The sequence below is a fragment of the Lepidothrix coronata genome, unplaced genomic scaffold, assembly GCF_001604755.1.
Source record: "Lepidothrix coronata isolate B3197 unplaced genomic scaffold, Lepidothrix_coronata-1.0 Scaffold129, whole genome shotgun sequence".
Classification (NCBI taxonomy): Eukaryota; Metazoa; Chordata; class Aves; order Passeriformes; family Pipridae; genus Lepidothrix; species Lepidothrix coronata.
This window is the reverse complement of record NW_016690309.1, coordinates 689,789-705,904: the sequence shown is the minus strand read 5'-3', so window position 1 is coordinate 705,904 and position 16,116 is coordinate 689,789. Positions and strand designations below refer to the sequence as shown.

Below are 16,116 nucleotides of genomic sequence, written 5' to 3'. Positions count from 1 at the left end.
GTTTCTTTTGTTTTGTTTTGCTTTGCTTTGCCTTTGTTTGTGGCTCTCTCCTACTTGGCACCGAGAGAAGTCGCTGCACTTCTCCTCCACAGAATCAGTCACGCCGGCCCGAGGTTCCCGCTGAGGATCTGTGAAGTTTTCCGAGCTCCAGGGAGTCGCTCTCAGAGCGTGTGGGGGCGGCGGGGCATCGGCAGCAGCAGGGTCCGCGCCGCGGTGGCCGCTCCGTCCCGCCGAGCGCTCGTAATTAACCGGGCGGGCGGTGAATTAAATCTTTGTCAAGCCCACCGAGCGGGGGGCTCTTGCAGCTCTTCTCCAGCCGGTCTCGGGCGGCCGGGATAACCTCGGCGGCGGCGGCGAGCGAGAAGGGGGAGCCGGCTGGACGCGGCGGGAGAGCCAAGCCCCCGCTCGGAGCGAGTGCGGGGAGCTGCGGGCGGCGATGGGCGAGCTGTGCGGGGCCCGGCCGCTGCTGCTGCTGCGGCTGCTGCTGCTGCTGCTGCCGGCGATGCTGCCGCCGCTCCGGGCACGAGGTGAGTGCGGGAGCCGAGCCCGGCCGTGCCCGGGCTGGCCGCGCCGGCGGGACCCGCTCCCGGCTGCGGCATCCCGGGGATGGGGCGGCGGGGCTGCCCCCGCGGTGTCCCCCAGCCCGGTGCCCCTGGAGGTCCCGGCCGGGCTTTAAAGCGCCGCTGCCACGTCCAAGCGAGCAGAAAGGCGTGGCGAGCGCCGGTGCCCCCGCCGGTGCCGCATCCCCGGGCGGGCTCGGGCCGGGGCTCCGCCGGGACGGGCAGTGCCGGGACGGGCAGTGCCGGGACGGGCAGTGCCGGGACGGGCTCCGCCGGGACGGGCAGTGCCGGGACGGGCAGTGCCGGGACGGGCAGTGCCGGGACGGGCTCCGCCGGGACGGGCAGTGCCGGGACGGGGCTCCGTCGGGACGGGCAGTGCCGGTACGGGCAGTGCCGCGGGCACCGGGCGGGGCGCTCCGCCCGCCGGGATCCAGCCCGGGTCCGGCGGCTGGGGCAGCCCGGAGGGTGTCCTGCGGTCGCGACATGTCGCGGCGGCCGGAGGTGTCATCCCTGCCCTGCCCGGCTACAGCCCAGGGCACGGGACACGGCACCGGCGGTGAGCGGGGGGAACAGCGGAGCGAAGGATGCGGGCTTTTCGGAGGGCAAATGTGGAACGTTATGAATGGTGTGGTTGCTCTTGAGAGCGGGGCTCTGGGTGCCGGCCGTGACTCCCCTCCCGCACTGCGCCCTTTGCTCCTGATCGCTTAGTGCTGTCTCTAAAGAGGATATGAACCTGATTTAGTTCAGTGTAGCAATCCCATGCAAATCTTAGTTTGTAGGACATGACAAAGAAAGTACTTCTCCTGTGGTGATAATGAATTTGTCACAGCCAACAGGTAAGCGGCTTTTCCATACGAGTAACCCCGAGGGGTCCATTCAGTGTTGAGGTTTGATTACACTCCAGGCAAATGCTTAGAAACACGTGGTCTCTGGCCTGGGCCCTACAATGGCAGACAAAAGCCAGGGAAGTAAATTATTTGTTACTACTGCAGTGTTTTCAGTCGTAGATTTTCGGATAGCAGAGCACTTGTCACAGTTACCCTTGTATTTCATAAAGAGATGGTAGCCACTCCTTTTAAAGAGGGAGGGACAGTCTAAAGGTGGTTAGAAGAGCAGCATTTACCTCCAGAATCCCCAAATAGCTCCTACTTTCCCTCAGACAACAGAGTACATCAGCAAAACTGTGGCTTTGCTGTGTCCCAGTGTGCAGACACAGTAATTTTTAGCATTCAACATTATTGTAAAACACTGAATAATTTTACTTTATAATCTCTGTACATTTAACCTTAGTTACTGGACAGCTTCTTAGAAAACTGAGAAGTAATTAAATAAATAAGTTTAGGTTTTCAAAGTTTATTTTAACACAAAGTGTAGCCAAATTTGGCAGTAAAAGGTATGTCAGGTTTTTATTCCCAAATATTCTAATTTCACTGAGAACTTCTGTATCCTTAGAACTCACCAGTACAGTACTTGGATAGTAGTACTGAAGAAGATGAGTTACATCATCATGGCCAGTCAGTGTATTAATAGTTCATCCTCTAACTCTGTCTTTGGCATGTCTTGGTACTACAGGCACAGACAGCTTTAACTCACTAAACATCTGGAAACATGTCTATTCAGGGGGAGCTTATAGTTGTAATAAAAAAAAATGTTCCACTGACTTTGTGGAATGAGTTTTATTTTAAGATTATGATTTTTACATGTGCTTTTGTAACAGTAAATTTGTGGAAGTATATGGGCGGAGGTAGGACACATAAAAGGCTAAATCTGTGCTTTCTTGCCTTCTGTCATAGATAAAACCTCCCCCCAAAATCACATACTACCAGTTTTAAAATGTGAGTGCTACCTCTAAGTTAGTTTTTAGTTGGGTTTTGTTTTAATGGTCCATTTTCAGACATGACATTTTATTGCAAACGGGGAAGAGCAAGATGTTAAGCTCTTGTTTTTCATCTGTGTAATTGAAAGCAGACACGTTAGTGAAATCCAAGAGAAACCCCCATAAACCAGCTTATCAAGTTACTTCAGTATATTTATACTGCTCTGTCAGATTTCAGGCATTATCTGATAGCAGGGCAATGCATTTTTAAGGGTGTTTTGTTTTGTTTTGTTGCACTTTAGCCCATTCTGCAAGTTTCTTATCAACTTCACATGTGTTTTCGAAACAAACTTGTGTTAAGACCAACTTGTTCCACAATATTTCTAGTAACGTTTTCTGAAATGAAAGATGGGCTTTAACCCTCTGGAGCTTGACAGAAATAGAGTTACCTGTGACCATGAAAGACTCGACTTTGGTTTTGAGAGTTCTAAAGAAGTAGCTGGCAAAATGAATTCAGTAAGCAGAGAATCTTGGGTTTACCAGATGTAGTAAAATGACTGTAGAGAATGAAAGAGGGTGAGATAGAGAAGGTCAAGAAAGAGAGCTGAAATCCAAATAAAACAACAGGCAAGAATTTTAATGGTAACACAGAGTGGGTTAGTGTGAAAGAGATAAATGAACAAAAGCTTTTGTGAAAATGTAGCATAAAGTGAGGGTTGACAGTGACATGGAGCAAAGAAAATGAATAAAGTCAAGAAAGAACAAAGTAAGCAGGTCATTTTAGCCAGAACAGGTAAAAGCTGCTGTAAAGCACTCGGGAAATGTCAGACACATGTGTTTATGTCTAGATTCAATGGAAGGAGGAAGCTAGAAGTGGGATTTTAATAGCCAAGTCATCACACATAATTAAACTGGGAAGGTGGATAACATTACTGCAAGATAAGATGTAGAAGTGGAGGCAGAAGACTGAGAAGATTGCAGGGTGAGAAAGAACAGAAAGAGTGTCCACTAAGAAGTCCATGAAGGAGGTGTCAGGAGCAAGAGGGAAAACAGAGGACGAGGTCACAAAAAGCATAAAGGAGAGAAAGGGTCAGTACAGATCAGTGAAGAGCCCTAGGAGAATGTCAAGAATTTCTGGCCACAATATTTTGTGAGTAAAAATGAGCTTAGAAATGCCCAGAGTAATGTGAGGTCCATGGAGAAGGAGTAGTGGAGTAGTCCCTGCAGCAGTGACACAGCGGGTGATTTACAGTGACAGGGGGTGTTGTGAGGGGACAGTTGTGACAGTCCCCTGCCTCTTCTGCAGACTTGGGGAGGACTCTTGTCCTGCTGAGACCATCTTTGGTGAGTCACGGGGACAGTTCAGTACAAGCTGTGTTGAAAGTCTTCTCTGATCAACAGGACACAACTGTTCTAAAGCATCTCCCAGGCCCGTGCTCTCCTGAATACACCACAGATCTTCGGCTCGGGCAGTTCAGGAAGCTTCTTGCCATCACTTTTTAAAACAAGTAACACTTCTATTTTTCCTCAGCACTCAGGAGTACTTTGGCTCTGCTCTGTACCTACTATAACCTATGTTAGACTTAGAAGAGTTGAGAAATGGCCTTTTGGATTTGAAGTACGTGCTGCTGGATCTTAAGAAGAAACTAAATTTCTAGATTCTCAGGGATTTTCATTCAAATTCTTTTCAGGTAATCAGATTAGTGGAAGATTTTCATTCAAAGAAAGCTGATGAAGGTTTGGGTGCTTAGCACACAGGCAGAGGATGTACATTGATTTCTGGGTTGTACTAACACCACAGACACCCCGTGCTGCACAAGGGTGCAAATATGTTCCCCACCAAAGGGTTCAGTTTTGAGCCCTGTCAAAATGGGGATTGAGACCTTAAACTTAGTAATAAAGAAAGCAATACCTAAAAACACCTTTTGTATCAATGCTGAAGTAAGTGTATAGACATAGAAATACTTGGTCTGGTATATTCCAGCTTTGTAGGTGTTTCCAGGGATTCACTAAGCACTGGAAGGACGTGCTGTGCAAATGCTACATCCACTGGAAATGCTGCAGTCTCCCAGCTTTGCTCTTGTCAGTGACTGAATTTCAGGTACTGAGGACTTCAAATATCAATGCCTAGGCAGAGAACCTGGGAGAACTAGATATCCATGCTCAGTACAGATGATAGTAATGAGGAAAATCTCCTATAAGAGTACTAGTGATGTTTTCTCCAAAGGAAACCTTCCCCAAAGCATTGCTACATAACTATATGCAAAAAAAGGGATCTTTATTTTCTCCCTGCTCTGTAAAGTCTGTGGTTTCTTCCATACTTGAACCTCAACCCATTGTGCTATAAATTTTATCCCATCTGCTTAGTGTTTCCAGACTATTCTTCAAATATAGCAGTGGCAGAATATCAGAATCTTTCATCATTGTCTATATTTGTTTTTATATTCCCCAGTAAACATGCTGCCTGCAGAGCAGATCCATTTCACCTTAGCAGTATATAAAAGCATAGTTATTCTTACTAATTTTCTGGTCAGATGAAAAGAGAGAAATCCCAGTGTGAAAATATTTTTCCTGTAACCCTTTTAAATAAGAAAACATAGAAGTGCTTGAGCATGTATGTTTGATATTCTGAGACATGCTGCTCTGTCATATTCTCATTCCTATTTCAGCTTTAATTTGAATATATACATATACTTGGACTCAATCCAAAGCTCTGTAAGGTCTATTCAAAGATCACTGTTTACTGCAGAACATTTTGAGTCATGGCCTTGATAAAAATAAACAGGACTAGCAGTGGGTTAAGTGTAACACCCTATATAAAACTTTCTAATCACATTTCTTTTTTTTTTCCCCCCAAGATTTGAAATGAGAAATCAAGAGAAGATTAAAATTTGTTCTTAAATGAGAAAGCCTGAAGTGGCACTTTTTCTATCAACACCCTGTGAAGTAATTTCATTATTTGCATGATATTCTCACGCAGGGAGGGGTGAAGGATAAAGTTTAGCATGTCAGGAAAAGCAGTTGTTGTTCTTCCAATCATGAGTCTTTATTGTACATCCTTCCATGTCATCTTGGTGAGTCTGGGTTCTTTAGGCCACCTGTGTCCTCTGGAGCTGTGAATGCACCCTCTGTTTCCATGTTCTTTGGGGTGTGCAAAGCCTGGCACAGCCCTCAGTGCACTGAGCTGTTCACACAGCGGTGACTCAGTGCACTCCAATTCCCTCAATATTTTCACGTCCTCCAGAAATCTTCAGAACAGTCTTCATTCCCCCAGTCTTAATATCTTTTGGTCTTTGGCCTGTTCCTGGAAGCCCAAAAAGTAACCTAACCAGAAGGATGAAAAAGTGGAAAGGAATTTGTTCCCAGCAAAGACATCATGTGAAGCAGCAGTTTTCAGGTGCACAGCAGGCTGGGTGTAAGAGCCTGGGGATAAGAGGAAGTGGGAAAAGAAGGAATTGGAGTGGGCTTTTGGAGAGGACAGGGAGGCAATATATTATTAAACATTTTCTGTTATTGCTGAATGCACAAAATGTTGAGGAACAAGGACACGTTGCCTAGACAGGTTTGGGAGTCAGCCTCACTTGATATTGTTTTGAACAACTAATAGAACTCTGCCTACAACTGACTTAATTTTATCAGTTCTACCTGAAAGTAGTGAGTGGGACAAGATAACCTTTTGAGGGCTCCTACATCCCTATCCTTTGTGACATTTATATATATATATACACACACACATATATATATAAAAATATATACATATATGAGGTGCCTTATTCCTGCCATAGATGGAGCTGTCTTTTCTAATTTGTAGTAGCCAGTTATCTACTTTTTTAAAAGAATGTTTTTTTTAGACCTGAGACAAAATAAAAAAAACACAGAAAACCACTTGCTTTCCCTGCTAGAGAACATAAGGGGTGTTGCAGCATAGCTTTGCCTCCCTCAGGCCTGACCTTAGCACCAGCCAGAGCAGCAACCTCATCACCAGCTATTGCCGTGGAAGATTTTAAGGACTTCTTTTATAAACTGCAAACAGATATCTCATAAAATGAGGTTTGGCTGTATCTGAAAAATCCCCCTAACTGTGTGATGACCACTGCTGGTGCTACCAGAGCCACATTCCCCATAAATGAGTGTTCTCCAGACCTAAGAAAATTTCCAGTAAAATGTTGGCTGTTTTCAAACCCACCACAAAACAAACTAACATAGCAGGCATTTCCTTTAGGGTGCTGCTGCTTTACTTGCTGTGCTAACTGGGTTTCTTCAGTGATTTCAGCTGTCCTGAAACAATCCCCCCTGAGACTGATTCTGAAAGGAAAGGTTCAAATCCTTTAAGGCTGTTTGGAGATAATGTCCTGTTTCTTAGCAGCACACAAATTGAGAGATTGTCTGTCAGTCCACAGAGCTCCAAAATTACCTCCCCTCTTGGAAGAGAGAAGCCCTTTGTCATAGGCCCTCTCTGAGGGCAAGCAGTGGACTAGAGCAGCAGAGGAGAGGGACAGCTGGTGAGGAACACAGCCTGGCAGCCTACAACACATCCCCTGGAGACAGCAGCCTGTGCTGCTCTGGGTGTCAGGGGAGAGGCATCCTGGCTCCAAGTTTTATGCATTTGTTATCAAGTTCAAGCTGTTACAGTTTTAAAGAGAACCTGTAGAGAACAATGGAGTGGAAGGACTAAGAACACCTTATTGTCCAAAGGACACTGGTGCCACAGCTCAGCTGTGTCTGCTCCTCATACCCCATCACTGCATTGGCACATCTGGTGAACAGCCTTGAGGTGAACCAACAAGTCTCTGAAGAAAAAGAGGGACTCCACTTCTTTCCCTGCATACAAAAGGGAAGAGGGGCATCTTCATTCCAACTCTAGTCCCAAGAGATCCAGCACGTACTCTAATCATCTCAGATGAACAATGGCAATGCCTTCCTGCATTACTCCTTTACTTCCAATTCAAACTATTTATTTCAGGGAATCATGAGGCCAGATTTTCTGTTGTATGTCTTTGTCTTTCATTGTTTCAGGTTTCCTTCACCCTTTTCCCTACTCTGTGTGCCTAATCCCTGGGTTTACACACAAGATCAAGATGTAGCAAAGCTAGATTTATCATGTCAGTCTATTAGCAGTTGAATCTTTGAAGTCAGCTGGCTTTCCTCTTGTCTAAACATGTCTCTGGGTCTATGTGATGCCTTAAGTGGCCAGCCAGAGTGTGCTTGCATTGCCAGAGACAGCATTTCCACAGCTTGTTGTAAGAACAGCCAGAAAATCAAAACTACAAATCCCAGCTGCCAGCACTTGACTGCTATCCCTGCTCCAAAAGCTGCTGACTTGTCCATCTAATATTAGCCAGGTGTCATTGTTCAAGAAATGATTGATTTGGTGCTGCAGATCAGGCCAAGACCACACTGCCCTGAACCTCGAGCAAAGTGGAGCCTTGGCCAAAGGGATGTGCAGTTGCTGTGGTTTTATGAGAGTACAGATGTAAAGGGAGGCTGGAAGACAAAGGATGTGACTGTGAATATTATGAATGGCCAGTTTGTCATTTTGACAAATCCCGTAATTAGGCTTGGGCTTTTTTCAGCTGGCAGTCAGATGGATGAGCATCACTAGTGAGAGAGTTTTCATGACAGGACAGGAAAGGTTTTATCAAAAAGGTACACAGGGAATGTTGCAAGTGGTTTTCTTACTGGAAACCTAAACCAGTGCATGTGTGTTGTAATCACGAGCTCCCAAAGTCCTGGCTGACATACTGTTGGTGAAACATGTTGGACTGGTGCTGAGCTCTCCCGGAGTCCATCTGCTGCCTGGATCCTCGGCTGCTGAGGAGTGAGAATCACGCTCTGTTTCCTCACATTCCACAGTGCTGAGCCTCTGACAGAGGGAACTGAGCAAAGGACAAGCTCTGAACCACATCTTACAAACTGAATCGATCAATGTGCTCAGAAGATTGAAAACACCTCAGTAAGGAGGAGTGACTTTGCCCCCTTGACCTGGACTCAGTTCCAAACCCATACCCAACCACAGCTGGTTATGTGGGCTGGGAAGCTGATGGGGGTGAGGGTCACATCAGTGACTGCCCTGAAGAACTGGCCAACTTTCCTGGCACTACCTTGGTGAGCCCATCTAGGCCCAGGTGTAGCTCTGGTTTGGTACCAGCATCAGACTGGTAACTGTTCCATGGATCAGCACTGAGTAATGAACAGCTATCCAGTCCTGGACTGTGCACAGACCTTTCCATCAGGGGCAACTGTAAAGAATAGCTGCTACTGTACATTGTTACCTAAAAAATCTGTCCCTTTTTCATCTAACTGGAATGCTACTGCCATGAAATTTATCCAGTCCTTTTTACTTCTGCTTATTTTTTGCACAATTCCCAGAAGCAATTCAGGGTTTCTCATTCCAGGAGTCATGCTTTGGGTAACATTCTTAAGCTTATCTTCCTTTTGCAGAAAATATTCACTGCAGCAGCTGAATAAGCAATTATTACATCATAGAAGTCTAAGGTTATGCAGATATTAACCACATTTCTTGCTTTGAACTCCCACACAGTATGGCAATCCTGTTAAGATTAGCAAACTATCTTATTTTAAAGCAACCATATGCTCTTACACATCGTGCCTGTGTGCATAGTTCAGAGCCAGCCCATGAATGCATCATGCACACAAAATGTTTGAATAGCTGTGGCCTTAATCATGTCTTATCTGATAGCTTTTCTTCATGACAGCTTTTGTGAAATTAGAGAGCTGAGTTCCAGCTGTGTTTCTGCTGTCCTCTTCCTGAGACTCCTGAAATCTCCCTGGGAATCCAACACACACCACCACATTCCCATCAGGATAGGCATCCTCACTGGCACCACACAGCACAGCTCGAGTTCTTTTGGATGCCCTGCTGCACATGATTTGGTAAAGGGACAAAGTGGTGATAAAGCTGTGTTGGATTTTATCCAAAATAAACTTGGGTTTTCTCAACTAGTCTTTTAGCATGCAAAATTAGTGTATCTAGAAAAGGAAGTCAACATGCTGTCATCTAACCAGAGCTCTGGGTTATCATGCTTTTCTGCCTTGTGGAACCAGAAAGCTGAACAAGTGCTTCTCAAATTTACAGAATGGACCAGCCAGTGTATTCCTGCGTGTCACGACTTCCTTGTAGGGTTTCTCCCTCCAAATAAAAGGGCACATTGCAGCTGAGCACAGTGTCCCCAGCCTTTCCCAGAAGGGCTTTCTCTCTCCGATGCCTGGGAGGTCTCTGGCTGATTTGCATGAAACGTTGTGCACTTGGCAGAATCCTTGGAGGAGCACCAGGTTCAGAAGAGCAGACTTGTCATTCCTGCTCCAGCTGTGAGGGGTGCCACGAGCCATCAGCTGCACTGAGACACAGGGTCACAGCCAGAGGAAAAACAGCCATTATTTTCTGTTCAGAAAGTGAGATGTCGTAACCAGAGCAGTTCTACCATCTGCCTGCCACTGCCCCATCCTTTGCACAGCCTGAAGGAGCAGTCTGTAGTCCCCCATGGTGCTGGTCCCCTGAAGAGGGTGTAAGGAGGCACAGGTGCCCCAGTATGAACTGCTTGCCCAAAGGTTTCCAACTGGGAGCGACATGAATATGCACATGTGTGCAGTGGAGTCCACAAGGCTGGAAGAATGCAGCCAGGAGAGGATAAGGGTCCTGTTCCTAAATACTCATTAACAACCCTGAGTGCCCAGATGGTCAGAATCACTTCTGGTTCACACACTTTCTGAGATTTGAAAGGGTAAGGATTTGCCCACGAGTTGCAATTTTTAGAGCAACTGCAAAGCCAAGAGAAAATGTTTTTCACTGTTTAATTGCTATGTTTTAGAAGAATGGACTTGAGGGTGGAGTCCTTTTTTACTGCTTGTTTTTCACTTCCCTCTATTCTCAGGAGATTTTTGGCAGGACCTTTGGAGGATATGAATTGTGATGTCACCAAAACAATGAGCCTGGACCACAGTTCTCCTTCAGCAAACTCTCCGTGATCTCCTTTGTCTGGATGCACTCCTACAGACAAGCTTGCTTAGCTTGGCCTGCTTTGAATTCTTGAGTTATTTCGCTGGAGTAGAGGTGTGTTGCCAGAGCTTGGAGAGAAGAACTGGTGTCCAGAGCCAGGGATTGTCCTTCTGGAGAGGAACTTGGCCAAAGACCATTTTTTACAAAGCCCTGCAAAAACCTGCAGCCAGCTCTGCACTGCAGTTAAATGTGTATCATTTTTCAACACAGTTAAGATTGATTGCAGGCAGCAGCACTAAAAACATGGTTATTTGCAACCCATTGTATGAAATTTGATGCATATGATGTTTGTCAGCCAGAGAGCCCCAGACAGAGTCCCTATTCCCAGAGAAGAGCTCAGACACAAGTGCGTGGCTTTCACCACGGGCAGATGGTTGTTTACCAGACTGATTTTCTCTGTAGCTTTGTAAACTGCATTTAGCTTTCAGACACTGGCATGGATTCTGGACACACTCTGGGATTCAGGAGAAATATTGCCTTGACTTAGTAATGACAGAATTTTGACCATTACTTTGGGTATGTAAGTAAGAGTGGAAGGGTGACCTGGGTCATAGAGTACAGAACTCTGTTATAAACTAACACTTAATGTAATTCCATTTAATGATTTTCTTACTAAAACCTTTGTTTTTCTGGATTTCATGATTCAGATTGTTTACTGCTGTAGTATTTGTTGACAGGAACCACATCCTTTCACAGGTTGGTCTGTTTCTCCCAGTTTCTCCTCATATAACAGGGCTTTGATTCCCCTGACCATCCTCCTGATCTTTCTTTACTCATTTTCCACTTTGATGTAATCTTTCTTAAAGCCAGAATTCTGTGCAGGACTCCAGAGCTTTGTCCTGTACAATTGACTGTACAAAAGAGTACCTACCTCAAGATGAATGATGCATCTTAAAATCTCATTTAACCTCTTCCTTTTTGCTTTGAATCCTTGGATTATAATCACTAAGTTGAGAATACAAGTTGTTCCCTGCAAAAAAACCCTGAGTTACTGGAGGGAATTACCTTCTCTTCTTGCTTTCAGCTGCTTTTTCCTTCCCCACATCTGAACACCTGCCAGCTGAGCAAACTCTGATGTGTGTCAAAGTTAGTGTGATCATGAACAGTTTAATTATTTCCGCTTATTTTGATAACTGGAACTACTTAGGAGGTGAGTATGTGGACAGATGGGAGGGGGCTGGAACCCCCCCCACATCAGGAGCACCTGGGAACGATGGCTTCCTAACTGGTGTAGGGAGAGCCAGAGGAGACAGGTGTTTGTCCTTAGGAGACTCTGCAGGAAGTCGTTTGGGAGGATGGATAGTCTTGAATATGATGTGGCTGCCTGATGAAATGTGCTCCCTTCGGATGTGCTTGGACCAGAACTAAGGATGAGACAATCACGGGAGGCACGGGAATGACCTGCTGTGCACTCCCTGTCCTGCCACCAGCCTAGTGGGTAATTTGGGCAAGGATCTTCAACTCCCTGACAGGAGGGGGAAACCAGGGGGGTCGGGCTCTGCTCCCAGGGAACAAGGGACAGGAGGAGAGGGAACGGCCTCCAGCTGTGCCAGGGGAGATCAGGTGGGACATCAGGAGGAATTTCTCCCTGGAAGGGGTGGCCAGGCACTGGCAGGGGCTGCCCAGGGAGGTTTGGAGTGCCCATCCCTGGAGGTGTCCCAGGAAGGCCTGGCCGTGGCACTCAGTGCTCTGGGCTGGGGGACAAGGTGGGCATGGAGCACAGGGGGGATCCATGGGCTGGGAGGGCTGTTCCAACCCTAATGATTCTCTAAGAGGTTGACCAGCCTGTAGTCTCCCAGATCTCCTCTCTTGTCCTTGAAGTCAGGGAGACCTTTGTTGTCTCCCATTCTCCAGGAACTTCTCTGGTTCTCCGTGAGCTCCCTGAGGTACCCGGGCGTGGCCTGGCCCTGTCATCCCTCACTCCCTCAGCACTCCCGGGAGCAGCCTGGCAGGGCCATCAGCCAAAACACTTATGAAACACAGAGAAACCATTAGAAAGCTGTCCCTCTGGATAATCAGAGGGGTTCTTTACACACATTGTGTATTTGTTACACAGGGAGCTGTTCGGTGTTCAGACTACAAGATAATTAATAGGAAAATGTGACTCCTGTTTTATTCCAAGTTCTGATACACCTGCTGTGCACTGAACTTTTGCACTTCGAATATGAAGCAAACCTGTAGTGCTTGTCAGTTCATTTACAGTATTCAGTTTTATTAAATTAAAGACTTGCAAGAATACACTCTACAGAAATAATTGTCTTCAATGTGCTTTTCCCCTTAGGTTCAGCTTTGGTGTAAGTTGGTATTAATTTTTCAAAATACCATATACCTTTTTGTCCCTCTCTACAATACTTTGGCATTTACAGGCATATTTTTGAGTAAAGCAGATTACTTGGATAATTACCTCAGGTGAAACCAGTTTCACAAATTTACTTGTAATGACATTCAGGTGTTTCTGATATCACTTGTTTGATTTATCCTGTATTCTTTGGGATTTTAAAAGGTTGCTTGTTGCTACTGCCACATTTGATAGTAATGGATTGCAATCCAACAGATCCTGTAGTTGTGCAGGAGCATTCTGAGCTGCTTTCTGCCAGAGTACCAGTGCCCAGACTGTGTCTTTGTGTGGAAGGTTAAGGGAAACTGAGGTTTGCTTCCCCAAGGAAGGCAAACCCCCAGCACTGGGCTTATTGCAAGGTGCTGCCAGGGGCCTTGTTTGGCCATGTCTGCCTTGGGTTTGGGTGCCCTGTTCTTGGGGGGGGTCAAACTCACTTCCTTGTGTTTGCTTGGGGGTTTTCAGTTGGAGATGCAAGGTTGTATTAAATAGACTTGTGGTTTTCTTTCTTTCTGCAGAGCTGTCAGTGGAAGAATGCTGTGACAAGGGTGTTGAATGGGCAAACAAAAACAGAATGTGTGCTTCTCTGCCACCGATATCCGAGTCCAGAGAATGCAGGTACATAGTTATGTGTCATATACTCAAATACAGCTTACATCTTCATGATTCCACGTTTCGGTTCCATCTGAAAACAGACAGCACTCTGTGTAACAACACGTTCTCTTGACAGTCCTTTCTGTGTTCCTTTTCAAAAGGGGCACATTTCAATGGGTTCATGGGTTCACAGTGGGTTCAAACTGAAAGGGGAAATTTGGGTTGAATATTGGGAAGAAATCCTTCCCTGTGAGAGTGGGGAGGCCCTGGCACAGGTTGCCCAGAGGAGCTGTGGCTGCCCCAGCCCTGGAAGTGTCCAAGGCCAGGTTGGACAGGGCTTGGAGCAACCTGGGACAGTGGAAGGTGTCCCTGCCCATGGCAGGAGTGGAATGAGATGGGCTTTAAGGTCCCTCCCAACCCCAACCATTCTGTGACTCTATGAAATGTGTTTGACTATAGAAAATAGTACCTTTTAGTTAATAAGCATATTTCTTAATTCTGTTGACAGTTGATAGGATACTAATTTCTATTTGATAATCTACCAGATGAAATAATGAAGTTAAATGTTAAAATCACTTGCACAGTAAGATTTTGGTTCTACTGCATCTCTCATATGGTTGTGTCATTCCTATTTTTTATATCAATGATAGTTTGTGTTATTTTTGCTGTTACATGCACTTGTTACACTTAATTAGTGGAGCTCACAATTCGTGATTGGTGGTTGGAGGGGCAGCTTCACAGAGGACTTTGTATTTAAAATGCTGTTCTTTTCTCCCCTCTGTTCAAGTGGATTGAAAAGCAATTTAACCTTGGTAATTGTAGAAGTGTTGGATTGATCTTTATTACGGAAAGAATGTGTCTTCCAGGCAAGTCTGTCCATGTTTTCTGACTTCTGCATTTACACTGGCATTGAAAGCAGTCTCTTACGCAGAAGAATTGACAGATAGGACTGAAGTGCCAATTTAGGAAATACTTGAAGGGTTATAAGAGCTACAGACAAAACAGAGGCAGGAAAAACAGGAAACCAAGTTTATTGAACAATCTGGGAGAGAGAATCTTGATGATTTAATGATAATTTGATTAATGTAAGTTGCCGTTCTGCTGTAAATTTAATTTATTCTTCTAAAGATTTTCATTTTAGAGACTCCCTAGGACTTTATGGGAATTGAAAAAAAGCTTACTAAATGCTTCTTCTAGCTTCTGTGCATAACTGAGGTGTCATTAAGAAAATCGTAATAGTAAAATAAAAGGCACATATTCTGTGAGAGCTACGAGTAATTATTGACAAAACCTGAAGCTGATAAATGTGGTTCAGTTACATTTATTCATGGCTGCACAAGAAAAAAACATAGCTCCTTCTGAAGCTGGGCTTCACTCTAAAAGTGAGTGAGTTAAATTGGCACCTTGGGGTGCTTTCTTTAACGGCAATACTATTTTACTCCAGTTACGATTGCAAGCTGGCACAGCTGTGAGAGGTACAGAACAATCACTTCAGGATGCCACTTGCACCTTGGGATGGCATTTCAGACGCAAAAGTGAGGGCCAAATTCTATTCCTGATTGCTGGTGTAACTGGAGCCAGAGAGAGCCCTGAGGGAGCACGATTCCCTCGGAGACGGGAACAGTCCCCGTTCCTTGTGTTTGCCGAGGTCTGGGCAGGTGCCAATGTGACTGTTTAGACACCTGCAGCGATGGGAGCTGCTGGGGGCAGGTGTCAGAGTTTCTGTGGTTGTTTAAACCCCGGCTGGGATCCCTTGACCTCCAGTGCAGCTCAGTGTTGACCATCTGGCTCTGAGGGCTCCAGGAAAGTGTGGTGCAAATCCAGGGGGGAGCTGTTCACCCCCTGTGTCTCAGCTTCGGTTTGTGAGGCTCAGAGCTGAATGTGAGGGGACAATACATAGGGAAGGGAGCAGGTTCCATACAGTTCCTGTAATGTGAGGGATTTAGTGTGGTTACTGTGCCAAGGCTGTGCTAACAGGACCGGTCAGATGTGAGTGCCCTCCCTGACATGCTTCACAAGAATGTACCTGCTGGTTTTGAGTCATGTGTTTAGAATGGTTGTAACTTAGTGGTGTCTCAGATTCAGTCCTTCCCTCAAACAGGCCCACTGCTTGCCAGCTGTCTTACTGAGTTAGAATTGCACCACCTTGACCTTTTCCCAACCATTTAAAACACATCCATAGAAATCATAGAATCCCAGAATGGTTTGGGTTGGAAGATCATCTCATTCCATCCCCTGCCATGGGCAGGGACACCTTCCACCAGCCCAGCTTGCTCCAACCTGCCCCATCCAACCTGGCCTTGGACACTTCCAGGGCTGAGGCAGCCACAGCTCCTCTGGGCAACCTGTGCCAGGGCCTCCCCACCCTCACAGGGGAGAATTCCTTCCACAGTGAAGGAAGGAAGGCTTTCCTCTCAAGCACCATCCTTCTGGTATCTGCTGTGTGCCCCAGAAACAGGGTGACAGGTCTGGGTTCCAGCATCTCTTTAGGATCCTTTCCCCCAAAGCCTCCTGTTGTTCCTGAGGGACTTGCCAGCTCTGTGAGTGTCCCTTGCTGAGGGTGGTGCAGTTCAAACTGCAGACATGCTCCCTGCCCTGTCCCAGTTCAAACTGCAGACATGCTCCCTGTCCTGTCCCAGTTCAAACTGCAGACATGCTCACTGTCCTGTCCCAGTTCAAACTGCAGACATGCTCCCTGTCCTGTCCCAGTTCAAACTGCAGACATGGTCACTGTCCTGTCCCAGTTCAAACTGCAGACATGCTCCCTGTCCTGTCCCAGTTCAAACTGCAGACA

General features: G+C 46.1%; 1 protein-coding gene across 3 annotated transcripts in view; it reads left to right on the top strand.

The window, feature by feature from the left end:
• Positions 1–440: 440 nt before the first annotated feature.
• FBLN1 (fibulin 1) overlaps positions 441–16,116 on the top strand; it is a 61,497-nt gene continuing 45,821 nt past the window's right edge. For 2 of the 3 annotated variants that reach the window (XM_017826693.1, XM_017826694.1), the window contains exons 1-2: positions 441–527; positions 13,247–13,346. In XM_017826693.1, coding sequence (XP_017682182.1) covers positions 503–527; positions 13,247–13,346 — 125 coding nt within the window. In that variant the 5' untranslated portion in view covers positions 441–502. Of the gene's footprint in view, positions 528–10,857; positions 10,910–13,246; positions 13,347–16,116 lie in introns of those variants that run through there. The other variant, XM_017826695.1, reaches the window with a different exon arrangement.